Consider the following 16,416-nt stretch of genomic DNA (forward strand, 5'->3'; position numbering starts at 1 on the left):
AAGGGGAGCCTTCTTCGCTAGCCCTTACTTTTGTCCCGTCCTCGACGATCGAAGCTCCTTCGATAGTCGAAGGTCCCTCAATCATTGAAGATCCTTCATCTGCGGACGTTATCCGGGATCTTTCTGCTGCTTCTCTTCTTCTATTGCCCGTCGAAGACATTCAAACCCATCTTGCTGGATCTTCTCGCTCCTCGGATCATCCAAGTATGCCTCAACCAAGCAGCTCCTCCGACTTAGAGACTTTCAGCAAGTTGGGAATTATGCTATCTTGCTCCTTGGACCTTGTTCATTCCGGGGTGGCCTCCTTTGTCGACAATCCATCGAATATTCAAAGTATCAAATTCATGATGGAATGGTCGATCAAAGAGGAGACCAATGGGAAGCTTCCTACAAGTTTAGTTCGTAGGCTGAAAACATTCTTGGAACACTTTCCTACGCCCTTTGTGCATTTTCGACAATGTCGGGATAAGATGCTCGCCTTATCGAACTTTCCCGATCAGCTCTTCTCTCCTAGCTCCGAGACCCAAGAAGCGGGGCAACTTGTGACTCAAGGAGAACAATCCCTTCAATCCGTTATTGACTAGCTCGTTGCTTTGGACGAGAAGGAAGTTGCCCTGGAGCAACAGAGGCTGGCGATAGGGAGAGAACTAGAGGAGACTCGAAGTCAACGATCGATTGTACTCTCTCATCGATCCTCCATAGAAGATCAACCGAAAACGTCCGTAGCCTCCTTAGAAGAGAAGAAACAAGCCGATTGCGCTCAAGTCGTGCAAGCAGAAGTAGATCAACGTCGTACTAGGAACATGTACATAGATAAAAATAGGAAGTTTGAGCGTTTACTCCGTGAGTTGCTTGAGGGGATCAAGACGGCCTTGTATCATGATATTTGTTAATGAAATTTCCCCTTTTTCCTCCTTATTTTTTGTATTGCATTCTGCCACGATCTATGTAATCGCCCACGTCCGAGTAACTGCCATCATTATCCCGAGTCGGTTACTTCAAAATCCCTTATAAATAATGATTGCCGCCAAATGCCAATCCACACGAACTTTGCCATAGAGTTCACATGAGCACTCATGCAGCTTCCCGCTTGTCGTGCTTCAACGCTTTTACCCACTATGAAGCCAAAGGGGAACTTTTCTTATCCTTCATGGATCACCAGCCCAGCAATGGTCACATCATTTTAGGTCCGAATCTCACAAGTTTGCCACCTCCTTCTTCACCGATTAACTCGCTTTTCTCGTTCTCGGAAGAAATTTTACCCTTTGAGCAATCCATCATTTGTACCTCTACTTGGTTGTCGGATAATTATAGATTTTCTTCATATCCATCCTTCGACCACCAATTTTATACCTGGTACAAACGATCGGAAGGAGAAGTGGCTACCATCTGGGCACAAGCCAAGATAGATGTCATGTTATCATTTTGCGGTGCATCCGTTGATTCCTCCGAGTATGGCCTCATTGGCGGTTTGTGTTACTTTTGGTCACCATCATCGAATTGTTTCTTTTTGCCTACCGGTCCAGTAACCCCTACCCTTCTCGATATTTGGTTCCCGACCGGTCTCTCCCCATTTATCGATGGTGACTCTCAACCTCCGAATAACCAATTCTTTCCCGATATGTCCTGTTGCCTCAACCCGCCATATAACAAATTCATTGATTGCCATGCTAAGTCTTCAGGACCCATTCTTCTTGGGGAACATACAGCCTTCCTTCCGTGTTGGCTTTGCAAATATGTCTTTTGTCTCCCCACATGTCGAATTTCTTCGGAATTCCTCGATGTGACCTATGAACTAGCACGTGGTGTTGATATTGGACTAGGCCGGATGTTCCCGACTGCGTTGTATCGAGGGTTGTCGGATGCTCAATCCTCGCTGATGGATAAACATCCTGCTCCTTTTTCCGGTCCTTTATGGATCCCGCATTATTGGCTTCGAGCGTACTTCCCTCATATGTTCCTTGATCAAGCGCTTACTTCGACAGCTGAGCCATCGGAGGTTAAAGGAAATGGTGCACCTATGACATTTAATCAAATCCTTCGTTGTGCTCATGATAACCTTAACCTTTCGATGACTTCCTCACCGAACTGTTTTTTTTTTTTTTTTTTTTTTTTTTTTTTTTTGGTAAGGTAAGTATGTATTGATCTTTCAAAAGCTAGGTACAAAAGAAACGGACACAAAAACCTTGAACTCTATATGTCACGAAATGTGACCTAGGGAGTTCAAAGGTGATCCGCCCGCAAAATACACCAAGGAGGAGTAGTAATCACAAAAGGGCAAAAGAGCCCAACGGGAACGGGAATGGCCAAACAGTCGGCCTAAAAAACTAGCAACAAACCCAGCAACACTAACAAAAGGAGCTGGATGGTGATATCTATGGCTCCTCCAGCAACACTAACAAACCCAGCAACACTTCCTCACCGAATTGTTGTCTCTCACTAGTTTCAATTTTTTCATGCTGCCTGTCGATGATGATATCTATGGCTCCTCCAGTGCGAGTTCCAGCTCTCATCTATTCCGGATGAGCGTGTTAATCCCAACCGACTTAGCCATGAATTTGTCTCGCGGTAGCGAATTCTCATCGGGATTCGAAATTTATAATCCTCATTATTGTGCTCGCCAATTTGGGCTTACTCAAGGAATCCCAATGCCAGTGGTGTATTCCATGAATTTCCCTTTTCTCGGTTGCAAGGAGGATGTAATCGACATGGTAGGTCATATCGAGGTCGCATGTGTTGTTCTCGGGCAATTTACATTTATCGGCTTCTCCGGCTATCCTTGTAGTTCCTCATTTTTCGACAAGTGGTGGCTTTCCTACCGCTCCTCTTTGTTTCCAACTAGTGCAATGGATGTTCTTCCGAAAGTCCGTCGAACTCCATTGGGCTTGCCGCATCCTTTAAGAAAACATGCCCCGAGCATTATACTTGAGCAACCAATCGATGAATGTAAACCCTTTGTTGATATAGATATATGAACAATTTATCGATGGAGGTAGGCACTTCTCTTTCACTCTTGCTTGACGTAAGTATTAACCCAACTTTCTCCGCAGATGATTCACTGGCTTCTAACGGTCGTACGGATGATCCGCCAAATAAATCATGGGTTGTTCATATGAACATGGCGAATGCCTCAACCGGCCCATCGACTACTCTTCGCTATGACTATCTATATCTTCGCAGCAAGTAGTTACGTCTGCATGATTTACTGGGAAAAGGGTATGCCGCTATATATAACAAAACACCTGTTGAGAATGAGATCAAAGCTCTCCTTACTTTCTTGGCCCATTTACCCTATCCGATCCAATGCCGTGCTATTGGGTTTGCCATTAATGAGCTCTTCCTCTCATTTGGTTCGACTTTAAGATCCTTCGGATCAAGGCAACGTGAACTAGCACTCATCGACAAATTGGAAACAGACTCTCTCCTTGCTGATAATGAGCTGGCTTACCAACGTAGTATTCTTGATATTCTGGAAAATGACGGTTGTACCACCCTACAAGCCCTATCTGCACAGTTAAAGGTAGTCAGACAGCAAGAGGCGATTTGCGAGTCACCGCACATTGATATGATGCAAGCTAAATACCAAAAGGAAGCAATTGATGACGCTAATCGCAATAGTGAAATGCAACTTCATAGCTTTGTCTTGACCCTCGAACAGCGCGTGTTGTAATCCGTTGTTGCTAGTCCCATATTAATGCCACCTGTCTTTATCACCTTAATCTATCATTGAACTTTCGGCCTTAGTGTTAATTCTCCGAAGTTCATCATGACATGATCTTCTCAAGATCACTCTTTTTCCATGCGGCATTTAATGAAAGAAGTCGTTTCCGATTCTCCTTCCGAATTCGAATCGTCACGATGGTTTGACGTGGTCAATAGCCAGCGGGAAACCCGCCACTTGCGTCATTATGGTTACTTATGTACTTCACCAATCACGATATACCTCTTCGTTTCGATAACCGTCCACTAACTTTTACCGCCTCGGTCATCGGAAGGTCGTGGGCGGATACTTAGCATCGTGGGGTGAACTGTCCCTTGGTCTTTATTTATAAATAGGATCCCTTGCCCGAAGTAGGTCCTCATCCAAATCCTTAGCCTTTCATCCTTAGAACAAACTTCTCAAAGCCCTAATGGAACGTTCGTCTTCTTCTTCCGCATCATCTCCCCTTACACACTTTAGCCGTGAGTTTTCGGCCATTTGGAGGGAGATTATCTCCCTTTTGAGTTACACCTATACACCATGCTGGTGGTGAAACCTCGGGCTCTTGAGAAACCGCACGCCCTGCTCAACCGCTCCGCACCTCAAGGTCCGCCCTCCAACCATCCATTCCGGTCGGACTACGAAGAGTTCATCACGCTCTTTGATTATGGGCTGGATAAGTTTCGCTGTAATCTCGCGACCATGTCCCAACACGATCTCACCGAACATGAAGTCTGGTGTAAAATCGAGGAAATCGAGAATGGTGAAGTGGTGTACAAGGAGTTTTGCAATGTCCAGGAAGCCCTTCATGCCTCTCACGCTAGCGTCCTCCAACTTCGGAACATTGTTTCCAAACGTCCGACTACCAGCCAGCGATACCTGCGTTGGCCTACGAAGGATTCTGAGCAGCGGGAATACGAACCGGCTGAAGCTTGTGAGACCCGGTCCTTGGCTTCCATTAAAGCCCCTTCGGAGGGTTTGAAGACCATGCTGGATTCTACCAGCGGTCTTATGCAGGCTCGTAAAGAGTACCTTCAGGGGCTGGAGGGCGAGAAGGAGAAGCCGGAGGCGGCACGGGAGGAGTTGGGCGAGGCTCACCATCGTGCTAGGGAGGAGAACGCCACGTTAAAGTGCCGGCTGCGGGGCTTCGTTATTCGTTTCGGGGAGCACTTTTAGTGAAGGTTTGCTGGGGCGAGCAAGAGAAAGAGAGAGAGAGAGAGAAAAAGAGAGAGAGGAAAAGAGAAAGTGAGGGATGTATGAAGGTTCTATGAATGAAACTGAATTTTCTTACTCCTTTCCCTCCGACTCTTCTTGCATTTCCCACATCGATGGGTAGAACTTTTTCAAATACTTCCCATTAATCGAACATTGTAGTTTCTTTCCATCGATTTCCATTACTCGATACGCGTTCCCTGGGAGGGTATCTGTTATCAAATATGGTCCTTCCCACTTTGATGACCACTTGCCGAACTTCTCGCTATCGAGGCTCATAGGCAAAATAGTTTTCCACACCAAATCTCCTACGTCGAAACGCTTAGCTTTCACGTATTTGTTGTAAGCTTTGGCAACTTTTCGCTTCGAGCCATTAATTTTTCCAAGTGCCGTGGCTCAATTCTCTCCCAATTCATCAATGTTGGCGTACATCATCTCATCGTCTTGCTCTTTAGCCATACCATCTTGGAGCTTTACTCTTAATGATTGCACCGTAATCTCCGGGGGTAACACGGCCTCTTGTCCATATGTTAGCATATAAGGAGTGGCTCCATTGCTTGATCTTTTAGAAGTTCGATAAGCCCATAACACCGTCCACAATAGTGAGTCTCATTCCCTTGGGTTGTCCTCCAAATGCTTTTTAATCAATCCGATGATTATTTTATTTGAAGCCTCTGCCTGGCCATTAGTTTGGGCATAATAGGGCGTCGAATGAATCATCTTGATACCCCTCGACTTAGTAAAATCCAGTATTTCTTGCCCCGTGAAGACTGTCCCTTGGTCGCAGTGATAGTCTCTGGAATCCCAAATCGATGAATAATCCGCTCTTCGATGAACTCCCCGACTGTTTTCTATGTCATGCTTTTGTACGACGCCGCTTCAACCCATTTCGCGAAGTAATCTGTGGCCACTAAAATGAAACTATGCTTCTTCGATGAGGGAAGATAAATTTTTCCTATTACGTCCATCGCCCATCCTCGAAAAGGCCACGGCTTGACAATTGGGTTCATTAGTGCGGCCGGTACTTGCTGGATTGGCCCATGTCTTTGGCATGATTGACACCCTTTCGTATAGTCAATGCAGTCTTGGGTAATTGTTGGCCAAAAATATCCATGTCGCCTTAATAACCACTTCATCTTTAATCCAGCCTGATGTGCCCCGTAGATCCCTTCATGGACCTCTGTCATGGCTAGCTTTGCTTCCTCCCGCCCCAAGCACTTAAGAAGCAATCCGTCGATTGTCTTTCGATACAACTCGTTGTCAATCAACAGATATTTTAGGGCTTTTCTCTTGAAGTCTTTAATGCCGTAACCTGGATTTTTCAGATAGTTTACCAAAGGGGTTCTCCAATCTTGTTGGCCGTTGGCTTGTCCCGAGCTTTCAAGTTTCTCAATCATCATTACCCGAGTATCTATCGACGGTAAGGTCCTTACTTGAGTAATGATGTGATTCGCTAGCTCCTTCGATATACGATATCCCGACGCCATTTGAGCCAATTCATTGGCTTCTGAATTTTCACGTCTCTTGACATGAATTAGTTCGTACTCGACGAACCTTAACAACAATTCTTTCGCCAGGTGGTGGTGTCTAATTATGTTTTCATTCAAACATTGATACTCACCATTTAGTTGTTTGATCACCAGCTGGGAATCGCCCTTTACTCTAATTGACCCGACCCCCATGTCAATTAAAACATTCAATCCCGGGATCAAGGCTTCATATTCGGCTTGGTTATTTGAGCATTCAAAGTCAAGCCTGAATATGAGTTTTGTTTTCTGTCGAAAAGGTGATATAACCATGATTCCTGCATCTGCTGCACCGGATGCCACCGACTCGTCGAAATATAATGTCCAAGGTGCAACACTAAGATAATTTTCATCATCCTCGACTTTTAAGCCCGACGAGTATTCGGTAATGAAATCAGATATTGCCTGCCCTTTTACAGCTTTGAGTGGCACAAAAATCAGATCGATTTCTATCAGGGTAAACGCCCATTTTGCAATCCGGCCCCTAATGATCGACCTGGACAACATGTATTTAATCACATCTGTTTTGCAAATTACATGTACCGTAGTCGGCAACATATAATGTCGCAATTTTGTACAGGCGTAGTACAACGATAAGCATAGTTTTTCGATGGACGTGTATCTTGTCTCGGCATCATTGAGCATCCCGCTTAGGTAGTACACAGCATGCTCTTTGCCTTCATCGTTTTCTTGAGCCAACATACTCCCTATCGTTGTATCGGCGTCCGACAAGTATAACTTCAACGGCCGTCCAGCCTTTGGTGACATCAACACTGGTGGCTTGATGAGATACTCTTTTAACTTGTCGAAAGCCACTTGATGCTTTTCTTTCCACACAAACTCTTGTTCATTCTTCAATTTGAGCAACGGGGAGAAAACTTCGATTTTTCCCGACAGGTTAACTATAAAACGCCGCAAGAAATTTAATTTCCCGATTAACATTTGCAGCTGTCTTTTATTATCAAGAGATGACAATTCTAAAATAGTCTTAGCTTTATTCATGTCTACCTCTATACCTCTTTGATGAACCAAAAAACCTAGGAAATTGCCAGCTCTTATCCCGATAGCACATTTCAAAGGATTCATTTTTAACTTGAATTTGCGCATTCTCTCGAAAGCTTGCTCTAGGTGGTCCAGATGGCTTACCGGGTCTGTCTTGACGATGACATCATCAATGTATACCTCCATGAACCTCCCGATCATGTCGTGGAAAATGTAATTCATTGCTTTTTGATATGTAGCACTGGCATTCTTCAATCCGAAAGGCATGACGACCCATTTGAACGTGCCAATAGCCCCGGGGCATCTAAAGGCCGTCTTGTGAACATCATCCGCTGCTATAAATATCTGATTATACCCGGAATGTCCGTCCATAAGGGACATCATTTCATTGTTGGAGGCCGAATCAATTAACATATTGGCCATGGGCATCCGGTACTCATCTTTTGGGTTGGCCGTATTGAGGTCGTGGAAATCAACGCACACTCGGAGCTTGCCATTCTTCTTTTTGACAGGCACGATATTCGACAACCATTCGACATACCTTGCTGATCTTATGAATCCGGCCGAAAGGAGGCGCTCAATTTCCTCATTAATTTTAAGGATTACTTCGGGAGCGAATCTTCTAGCAGACTGTTGGTGTGGTCGAAATCCCTTCTTAATCGGCAATCGATGCTCAATTATGCTTCTCGAAAGGCCCGGCATCTCATGGTAATTCTAGGAAAAACAATCCTTATATTTCCTCAATAGGTTTACCATTTGAACCTTGTATCGCTGATCGAGTAATTGGCTCACATAAATAGGTTGAGAGCAGGCCTCATTTTCGAGATTGACTTCTTCCAGCGGGTCTTGAGCTTGGATTACTTTGCCGTCCCCCTTAATTGGGGATTCTTCGAAATCTAGAATGCCATCTGCAAGCTGACTAGCTTTATCATTTTGCTCAGTCTTGTAGGCCGCATACCTCTTAGCGAGGTTTTAAGCAAGTGACTGAGTTTTCATCAGAAAACGGGTCGATTGGTTCTACCGGTTCCTTTCTCGGGATCCACTCGGTGCTCCCTTTATTGAAACGGCAGAATGCAATATCTCTTGGGTCCGCTTCAGGCGGCTTGGATACGCGAAGGCAATCATCTCGCGTCACTTTGTCCCAGCCGGATATACGGGTCCAGGTAACACAAGTCCGAGGATTTGCTTTTACATATTCCACTTTGTCCCCATTCCGTAATGCCAGCATTTGGTGAAGTGTTGATGGCACACATTGGTTTCCATGTATCCAATCCCGTCTCAACAGCAAGTTATAAGACCCGTTAGCGTCCACGACGCAGAAGGACATCCTCGACGTTTTAGATCCGGCGGTCAAATTAGCGATATATACTCCCTTTACTTCAGTAATCTCGCCGGTGAAATCGGATAACTGTAAATTCGATGGGATTATCTCGTCATCATTCCTTCCTATTTTCTTGAAGAAACGGTATGGAATGAGATTTAGTGTCGACCCCCCATCTACCAGTACTTTCATTCTTGGTCGCCCGTTGATCCTGGCATTTATGTTGAGCGACCTCAAATGATTTGAGACACCTTCCATGGGTTTTCTGAATTCCATGGTTTCTTCATCGTCGAAGCAAAACCGAGCCTCTTCCTTCTCTTGTGTCGTTTCTCCGTTGTTGCCGTCAGCCGAGGTCGACTCAAGTCGAAACTCGTGTGGCAACTTAACTTGTACCATACAAGAGCTAAGATGTCACGTTTTCTTAAGCTAAATCACATTTCTCATCACATTTTGCATGAAAATAATGTCTAATAAAATTAGGACTTTGAGAAATCAATTTCTTAAGTTAAATTAGATGTTACTTCACGTTAGAGTAGTTTTTACCTTTATTTTTTCATGAATCCGAAAATACTCAAAAATATACCAAAAAAAATACCATCCACGTTGCATAGCATTATAGTTTAGTTTGCCACGTCATTATGCCACGTCACGTATTTTTGCCATGTCATTACATCTCACATGTCATATAGGTAGATTGCATTAGCATTGCACTTAATAAAAGAAAACCTCCCAAAAAAAAAATTCAATTCAAATCATCAAACTAAGGATTTTTTCATGAAAATCGGGTACCGAAAGGGCATTAATTGAAAAGTTAATGTAACCAAGTCTCCGAATCCATTTAATCTCTGGTTCGTATGAAATAAAGTATTTTCTCCCGAATACTTTATTTAGGTTTCTAATCTACCTACCATAAAAGATTAGTGGCGGCTCCAATTTAAAATCTTGGCGTGTAATTGAACCTAAGTTGTGATTCGGTAGGACTTGGGAGGGTCCGAATTAGGTTAGTTAATCTAATTAACCTAATAATCCGTTAACCTGAAAAAATCAAATTTTAGGTCGCGACAGACTTGGAGACTCCACTGGGACTGTAATTTTTTCGAAAAAATTCTGGTGGACTTAAGCCTAAGTGATTTTTATGTTGATTCTCCTTGATTGATAATTTGGATTTGTAATTTGTTCGTTTTTTTTTTCTTTGGGTGTTAATTGTTATATTGATTTTCTGATTATTTGCCTTTGTTTTGGAGAATTGATAGCTGTGTCATATTGTAATTTAATATCTTGGGAATAATAAACTCTTGTGCATGAATTTTCATTTGTTTGCACTACACCATTTTCAAAACCTTAGTAAAATTTAGGATGGTATCAAGATTGGGAATCTCCTTAGCCTCGATCACGAGGAATGGGTGACCCCATCTTCGATCCCGAGCTTTGGTACGGAGGATCACCCAACCTGGCTATAATCTCATAGCATGGAATGGACCCTTGACCTAAATGAAATTCTTAAAGGTTGAGCATTGACCAATCTAATTTGGTACGGTTTGTCTTTAAGATTTCGAACTTTTTCAAAAAAAAAATCATAAAAAAGGGCACACACCCGACACCCGTCACGCGCATGTCCGTGTAATGTCATAATGTTGGTGAGTAAGCTTTTCGATCCTTTTCATGCAAATTACTTATCCTCGTGTACTATTTCGGTCGGTCCATGGCAATTAGGTTGGTCGTGTCTCGATTTACTACTTCATGGAGCGCATGGAAAGCAAGAACATCCGAACTGTTCCAATGCCCAAGAAGGGACTAGGCAGTTGGTTTACCCAGCTGGACAGCATAGCTCGAGATTATGTGGAGCGCAGATTGGGGCGTTTAGTGCACTTTTGTGAGATACGGGTCCGTACCGGGCTTATTCAAGCGATTGCTCATTTTTGGTGCCCCGAGACCTCGACGTTTATATTCGGTAAGCATGAGCTTACCCCTACTTTAGAGGAATATAGCATGCTCATTGGAAAGTCCCTAGATCCGGAACCTATTAGTCCATATATCGGTATTGATCCTCCACTCTTGCTTGCTGAATTTTTGAATATTGGAATAGCTGAAGTTCAAAGAAATTTAAAAGCTAATTACGGGAATTGCTCATTCTCGTTCTTGACCGAATGTTTTAATCAAGCTATTTCATTGCAAAAAGGGAAAATTTTCTTGCTGGCTTTCTTTGGATTAGTAATCTTTCCACATTGTAAAAATTCGATTAATCCAAAGATAGCTTACTTCATTCAACAAGTTTGTGAAGAGAAAAATTTCGTCAACGCAATATTGGCGGAAACTTTTATGTCTTTGAACAAGTATAAGCGAGATAAATGTGGCACTTTTAAAGGTTCGGCTGAGCTTTTGCAAATATGGTTCCTTTCTCATATTAAAGGATGTCAAAATCTTGTAACAGTCGAAAAGCTCAGAAATTTTTCTCCCCCGATCATTGTTTTCAAAGAAAAACAGGATAAAATTCCAGATTACCATTTTTGTGAGTGGATAGGATTGTTAGAGGATTCGGAACCTAGGGGTTTCCTATGGCAAGCTAGTTGGTTCAAGATAGGTATGGCTCGTTTGGCAAGCGCTGGTGCAAGACCAATCCCTTTGCTCGGATTCACCGGAGCTACCGAGTATTATCCACTACGGGTGGCACGTCAATACGGAGTTGTCCAGACCCTACCACCACCCCTAGAGGCCGAAGGTGTTCGGCTCGACTTCACCGTCAAGGTCCCAGAGCGTGAATAATCAGTGATTACCATCCGCTCATTGTGGAATTTTTGTCGGCCATCCAAGCTCAAGCTACCAAGGAAGGAGTTGCTAGGCAATGAAAAGAAATATGATGCCACCCCTCAATACATCAAGAAGCATTCAATTCCTGAAGCCTTACAACCGGTAATCCCAGAGGTGCGACCTACGGCTACTCTTCATGCTCAAGTGGAAGATCTCACGCAGGAATTGGAGCGGGCAAAGAGGAAAGCGGCAGAGGCGACACGGGCATTGAAACCGGTTGAAAAACAAGAACGCTCTCTTGAAGTAGTAAATCGAGATCGTATTGTCATCGAGTCGTTCGATTATTGGTCTTGCATTTAATTATTTTCTTTCCGATGTATTGTCATGTTTTTTATTTTCCTAGGTCTTATGTTAAGGGAATCTCGTCATATGTCAGGCTTGTTATCCTTTGATTACACTCTTAGATTAATAAAACAGTTTTGTTCTCATTCTGACCTTGCTGAGTTGTAGAATTTTTACACCCCTTTCGAGTTAGATTCAATTTCTGCACTCCAAATGAAAAATTCTTGTGAGATCTTGAGCCATCTATTCAAAAAATTTCGTGATGATCCATTGTGTTTTCTATTTTTTATGGAATTAATGGCCGGAGTCAGGCAGGCTGCAATTTGACACGTTCTCAGACTACATATTCATTTTGCGATTTACTACTAGTAAACGTGCCGTATTGTTAAATTTTCGAACATGAAAGTTCTTGATCTATGTTTCAATTAACAGCCTGAAAAATTTCGGAATTAAATTCATCATTTAAAGGGGTCCTTCGTTCTTTTAACAACAGGTGGACGAAACAGTTTTCTGAACATAATTTTTGGCAAAGATGCATTAAACTGATTTGATCCATTTAGATCTAGCTCAATCGTCCAACACAAAAGTTGTTAATCAGCCTCTTGGCTATAATCTGGTAAATTTTCACACCATTTTCACAATCGGATGATTTTTCATGAATAATTTCCCGAAACCCGACGAGGCTGGAACCTGCAGGTCAAGGTCACGAGTCAAGTGCTCATGAGTCTAGTATAGCCAAGGATCGAATCGACGTCTCTCACGCATTATACTCATCATATGACCCTCCTTTGCAGGTAATTTATCACGGATCCTCCACACATTACCCGATCGGTGGCTAAGAAAATGGCGGACAAGGCTGAAATCAACAATGCGGTCTAAGAAGCTCCGAGAGAGCAATTCGAAGCTATGAACCAGAGGTTTGAGAGTATGATGAGCCAAATGATAGAACGTATGATGGCTATTACTGTTGCTTTTGCTAAACACCCGACCGGTCCAACACCTCAGAACGTCGCCTCTCCGACCCCTCCCGCAAGCAATCCCGAGAAGGCTTCCGAGCATGTCCATGGTTACACCATGTCGCTAGAGGATATTGTCATTGCTGGCGCTAGCTCGAGCGCCCCATCACCAGCTCTCATCTCCCAAGCCAGCCCTATGACTATGGGACCATTCGGTGAAATGGCCAAGTTATTAGCCCAAATGGAGCAAAGGATCCGAGAAGTAGAAGGTACCCACAACATTCCCCAGGTTGATTTCTCCGCCTTCTCGAAGGTCAATGTGCCCGAGAAGTTTAAAATGCCCGACTTCGAAAAGTACGACGGCACTTCCAACCCAGTGCAACATGTCCAGATATACCAAGCTAGGATGAACAAGTATGCGGCTAACAGCCCTCCGATGATTCAGACCTTCCAAGCCGGTCCGAAAGATGCAGCTATGAGATGGTACACGGACTATGAAATCTATAGCATGGAGAATCGGAAGAAGGCAGCTAATGCTTTTGTTAAGCATTTTAGCTTCAACTTGGATGTTCTCATTTCTAGGGAAGATCTAGAACGTGCAGAGATGAAGAAAGGCGAGACGATTAAACAGTATGCCACTAAGTGGAGGAATGTGGCATCTCAGCTGAAGCCGGTACCCCCCGAGCGAGAGCTCATGAAATTGTTTGTCTCCACTTTACCTCAGACGATGCGGTCACGAATCCTTGGATCTGCTGCAACGTCGTTCGGTCACCTCATTACGATGGCTGAGGAGATTGAGAGTGGCATGAAGAAAGGTTGGTACGGAGATGTTGCCACCAGTACCAAGAGATTCACGGCAAAGAAAGACAAAGAGCCCGTCTCACAGGTTAACATGACCTATGCCCGAAAACCCATGGCCCAAGTGCCGGTCGTGCAAATCCCTAACCAACAGCAGGGCAACTTTAGTGCACAACGGCAAAAAGGAAATTTACGTCCTCCTCGGCAATTTACTCCTTTACCTAGGACCCCGTCACGGGTGCTTGCGGTCTTACGTAAGAAAGGGCTTCTATCTTCCGAACCTCTACGACTTGGTAACACGAACTCACCAAGGTATAACCCGTCAAAGAAGTGTGACTACCATTGTGGTGAGCCCGGACATGATGCAGATGGCTGTTATGTGTTGAAACACCGCATTCAAGACTTGCTTGATTCCAAAGCATTTTCATTTCAAGACAATAGTCAGCCAAATACCAAGAATAATCCTTTGCCGGATCACTCGTGCAAGGTTAATGCTGTATTTAGTTCTAAAGGCGGACGAAGAGGTGTTTTTAAGATCCGAGTGGTTGACATTTTCAATGCTCTGGTTAGAGCAGGCTATTATCAGGTTGGAGAAATAGTATTGTTCGGCCAGTTGGAAGAAAGAATCTCAACTCTTATGGAGAAAGGGCTGATAGTCCGGGCGAATCAGAGCGAGGTTGTAGCCACCGTATCTCAGATTGTAATTGACGGGGATCAAGAATTTGCTGTTTTTGCTCTATCTCAATCTGAATCTTCTCCGAAGGTTAAAGCAGTAGAAGCCGACGTGGCTAGTCTAATTAAGAGTGATCCGGAGTTAGCTGATATGCCCGCATTGGAGGACGCAATAGATGATGAACTCGGAATTGTTATACCCGAGACTTTGGTGATTACTTCCCCCCATCCTTTTCCTCATAAAGATGGCAAGGCAATTCCTTGGTCCTATGACCTTGCCCCGATAACAAGGTCCGGACGTGCTTATAATGATGATCAGCCTGCCAAGCAGGTGGCTGAAAAGGATGCAACAGAGTTTTTGGCTGTGATCAAGACGAGTGAGTACAACATTGTTGATCGATTACGAAAGTTGCCGGCTCGGGTTTCTCTACTTGAGCTCTTACAGTCATCTAAAAAACATCGGGATTCCCCGATAAAGGTGTTGGGCCAAATTCATGTGCCTGAAAACATCGATCAAGATAGGTTGGAGAATTTTGTTAGGGCCATCCTTCTAAAAGATCGGGTCGCATTTGTCGACGATGAGATCCCCGCCGAAGGACGAGGCCACAACAAGGCCTTACACATAACGCTTAAGCACAAACAGACTTATGTGGCTCGAGTGCTCATTGATAATGGGTCGGCATTGAATATTTGTCCCCTAGCTACACCGAACCGCCTAGGAGTTGACTTGGCCGGGATGCGGGCAGCCAAAACCTCGGTCCGATCTTTTGAAGGTATGAAAAAGAATGTTATGGGGCAAATTAATCTCGAGATCCGGATTGGGCCATCTCTGTTCGATGTCTTATTCCAAGTGTTAGACATCCCATCTGCATTCAACCTCTTGCTAGGACGTCCGTGGATTCACAATACGGGTGATGTTCCATCAAGTCTTCATCGGAAGATCAAGTTCGTGGTTGACCAGAAGTTAGTGATCGTCCATGGTGAAGAAGATCATCGAATCTTCAACGAAACGGCTATCCCCTACAATGAGCCGGCTCATAATGAAGAAGATTCTTACCATGCTTTTGAGCTAGTGCGGACCATTCATGCATCGCCGGAAAGTCCCTTACCTGTTCTCGAAATATAAACTACCTCTCTTATGGTAGCTAAGGTAATGATTGGCAATGGTTTTGAGCCTGGCAAGGGTTTGGGTCGGCATGGTTAAGGGATCCGCAACCCAATTGAACTTAAAGGTCAGTCCCATACAGCTGGTTTGGGATTCCAAGGACGTGGCCGTCCTAGACATGGTAAGCGACGTGCAATGGGTCGCGGTAAGCTGGAATGTAGTCCTTTGCCACCACCTCCGTACACCACCTTCCGATCAGCTGGAGTAGTCACTAGTTACAATGAGACAGCTCAACTTGAAGATGACCTAGGGATTGTCTTCCCCGACTCGCTGAAGGGCCAAGATACCGTGGTTGAGTTGATGGACCTAGACGACGATGAAGCCGATGATGGAGTCCCCGATCTTACTAGATGGTTTGATGATTTAACCATTGCTACCGTATTTGAGGATCCCATGCAAGTTGATGGAACACCCGAAGAGGAGCCTTACATGGTGCCTAGACCCCCAAGGCCATCCGTCAATGCCATATTCGACGATCCACTGGAGGGTTTAGATTCGGAGTAACACCTTTACATTTATACAATCCCCTGCGTGGGATATTTCTAGTTTTTAGGAGTCTAGGTTGCATCACTTTCTTAGGATTCTCGTTTCAGTTTTATGTCGCACTTTTCAATTTCTTTTTTTAATAAGATGTAATTCATTGATTTTATTATCAATAAAATTACAGGCGTTCTTCATTAAAATCTTTGAATCTTGTCGAAGTATCCCTAAACCAACCCGATGACGATAACCAGCGATCGAACAATTTGTTATCTATGGTAAGCACCGAGGGTTGGGCTTCGTCAAGAATTCTCGCCCCGAAGGTCTTCGAAAACAAAAAGTCTTCAAAGGAAACACCCAATTTTTGAAAAAATGAACGAATGATTAAGCCCTGTTTGTCCTTCCGATTTTGCCACTTTATGTTTCGGGGGCACACATGAGGAGGGAAACCCGGTAGATTCCGGAGTATACGACTTGGACGAGTTCACTCCTGA

The 16,416-nt window shown here is 44.0% G+C and overlaps 1 protein-coding gene across 1 annotated transcript; it reads left to right on the top strand.

Annotated features, from left to right (window-relative positions):
• The first annotated feature begins 12,757 nt into the window (after positions 1-12,757).
• LOC125314088 lies at positions 12,758-15,403 on the top strand. The gene has a single exon (XM_048275543.1). The coding sequence runs from the start codon at positions 12,758-12,760 to the stop codon at positions 15,401-15,403; it is 2,646 nt and encodes an 881-aa protein (XP_048131500.1).
• Positions 15,404-16,416: the final 1,013 nt, after the last annotated feature.

This window comes from Rhodamnia argentea, chromosome 3, assembly GCF_020921035.1.
Source record: "Rhodamnia argentea isolate NSW1041297 chromosome 3, ASM2092103v1, whole genome shotgun sequence".
Taxonomy (NCBI): domain Eukaryota; kingdom Viridiplantae; phylum Streptophyta; class Magnoliopsida; order Myrtales; family Myrtaceae; genus Rhodamnia; species Rhodamnia argentea.

What these genes read in the sequence shown, in the direction of transcription:
- LOC125314088 (XM_048275543.1), top strand. Translation starts at nt 12,758, where the DNA reads ATGAACCAGAGGTTTGAGAGTATGATGAGCCAAATGATAGAACGTATG.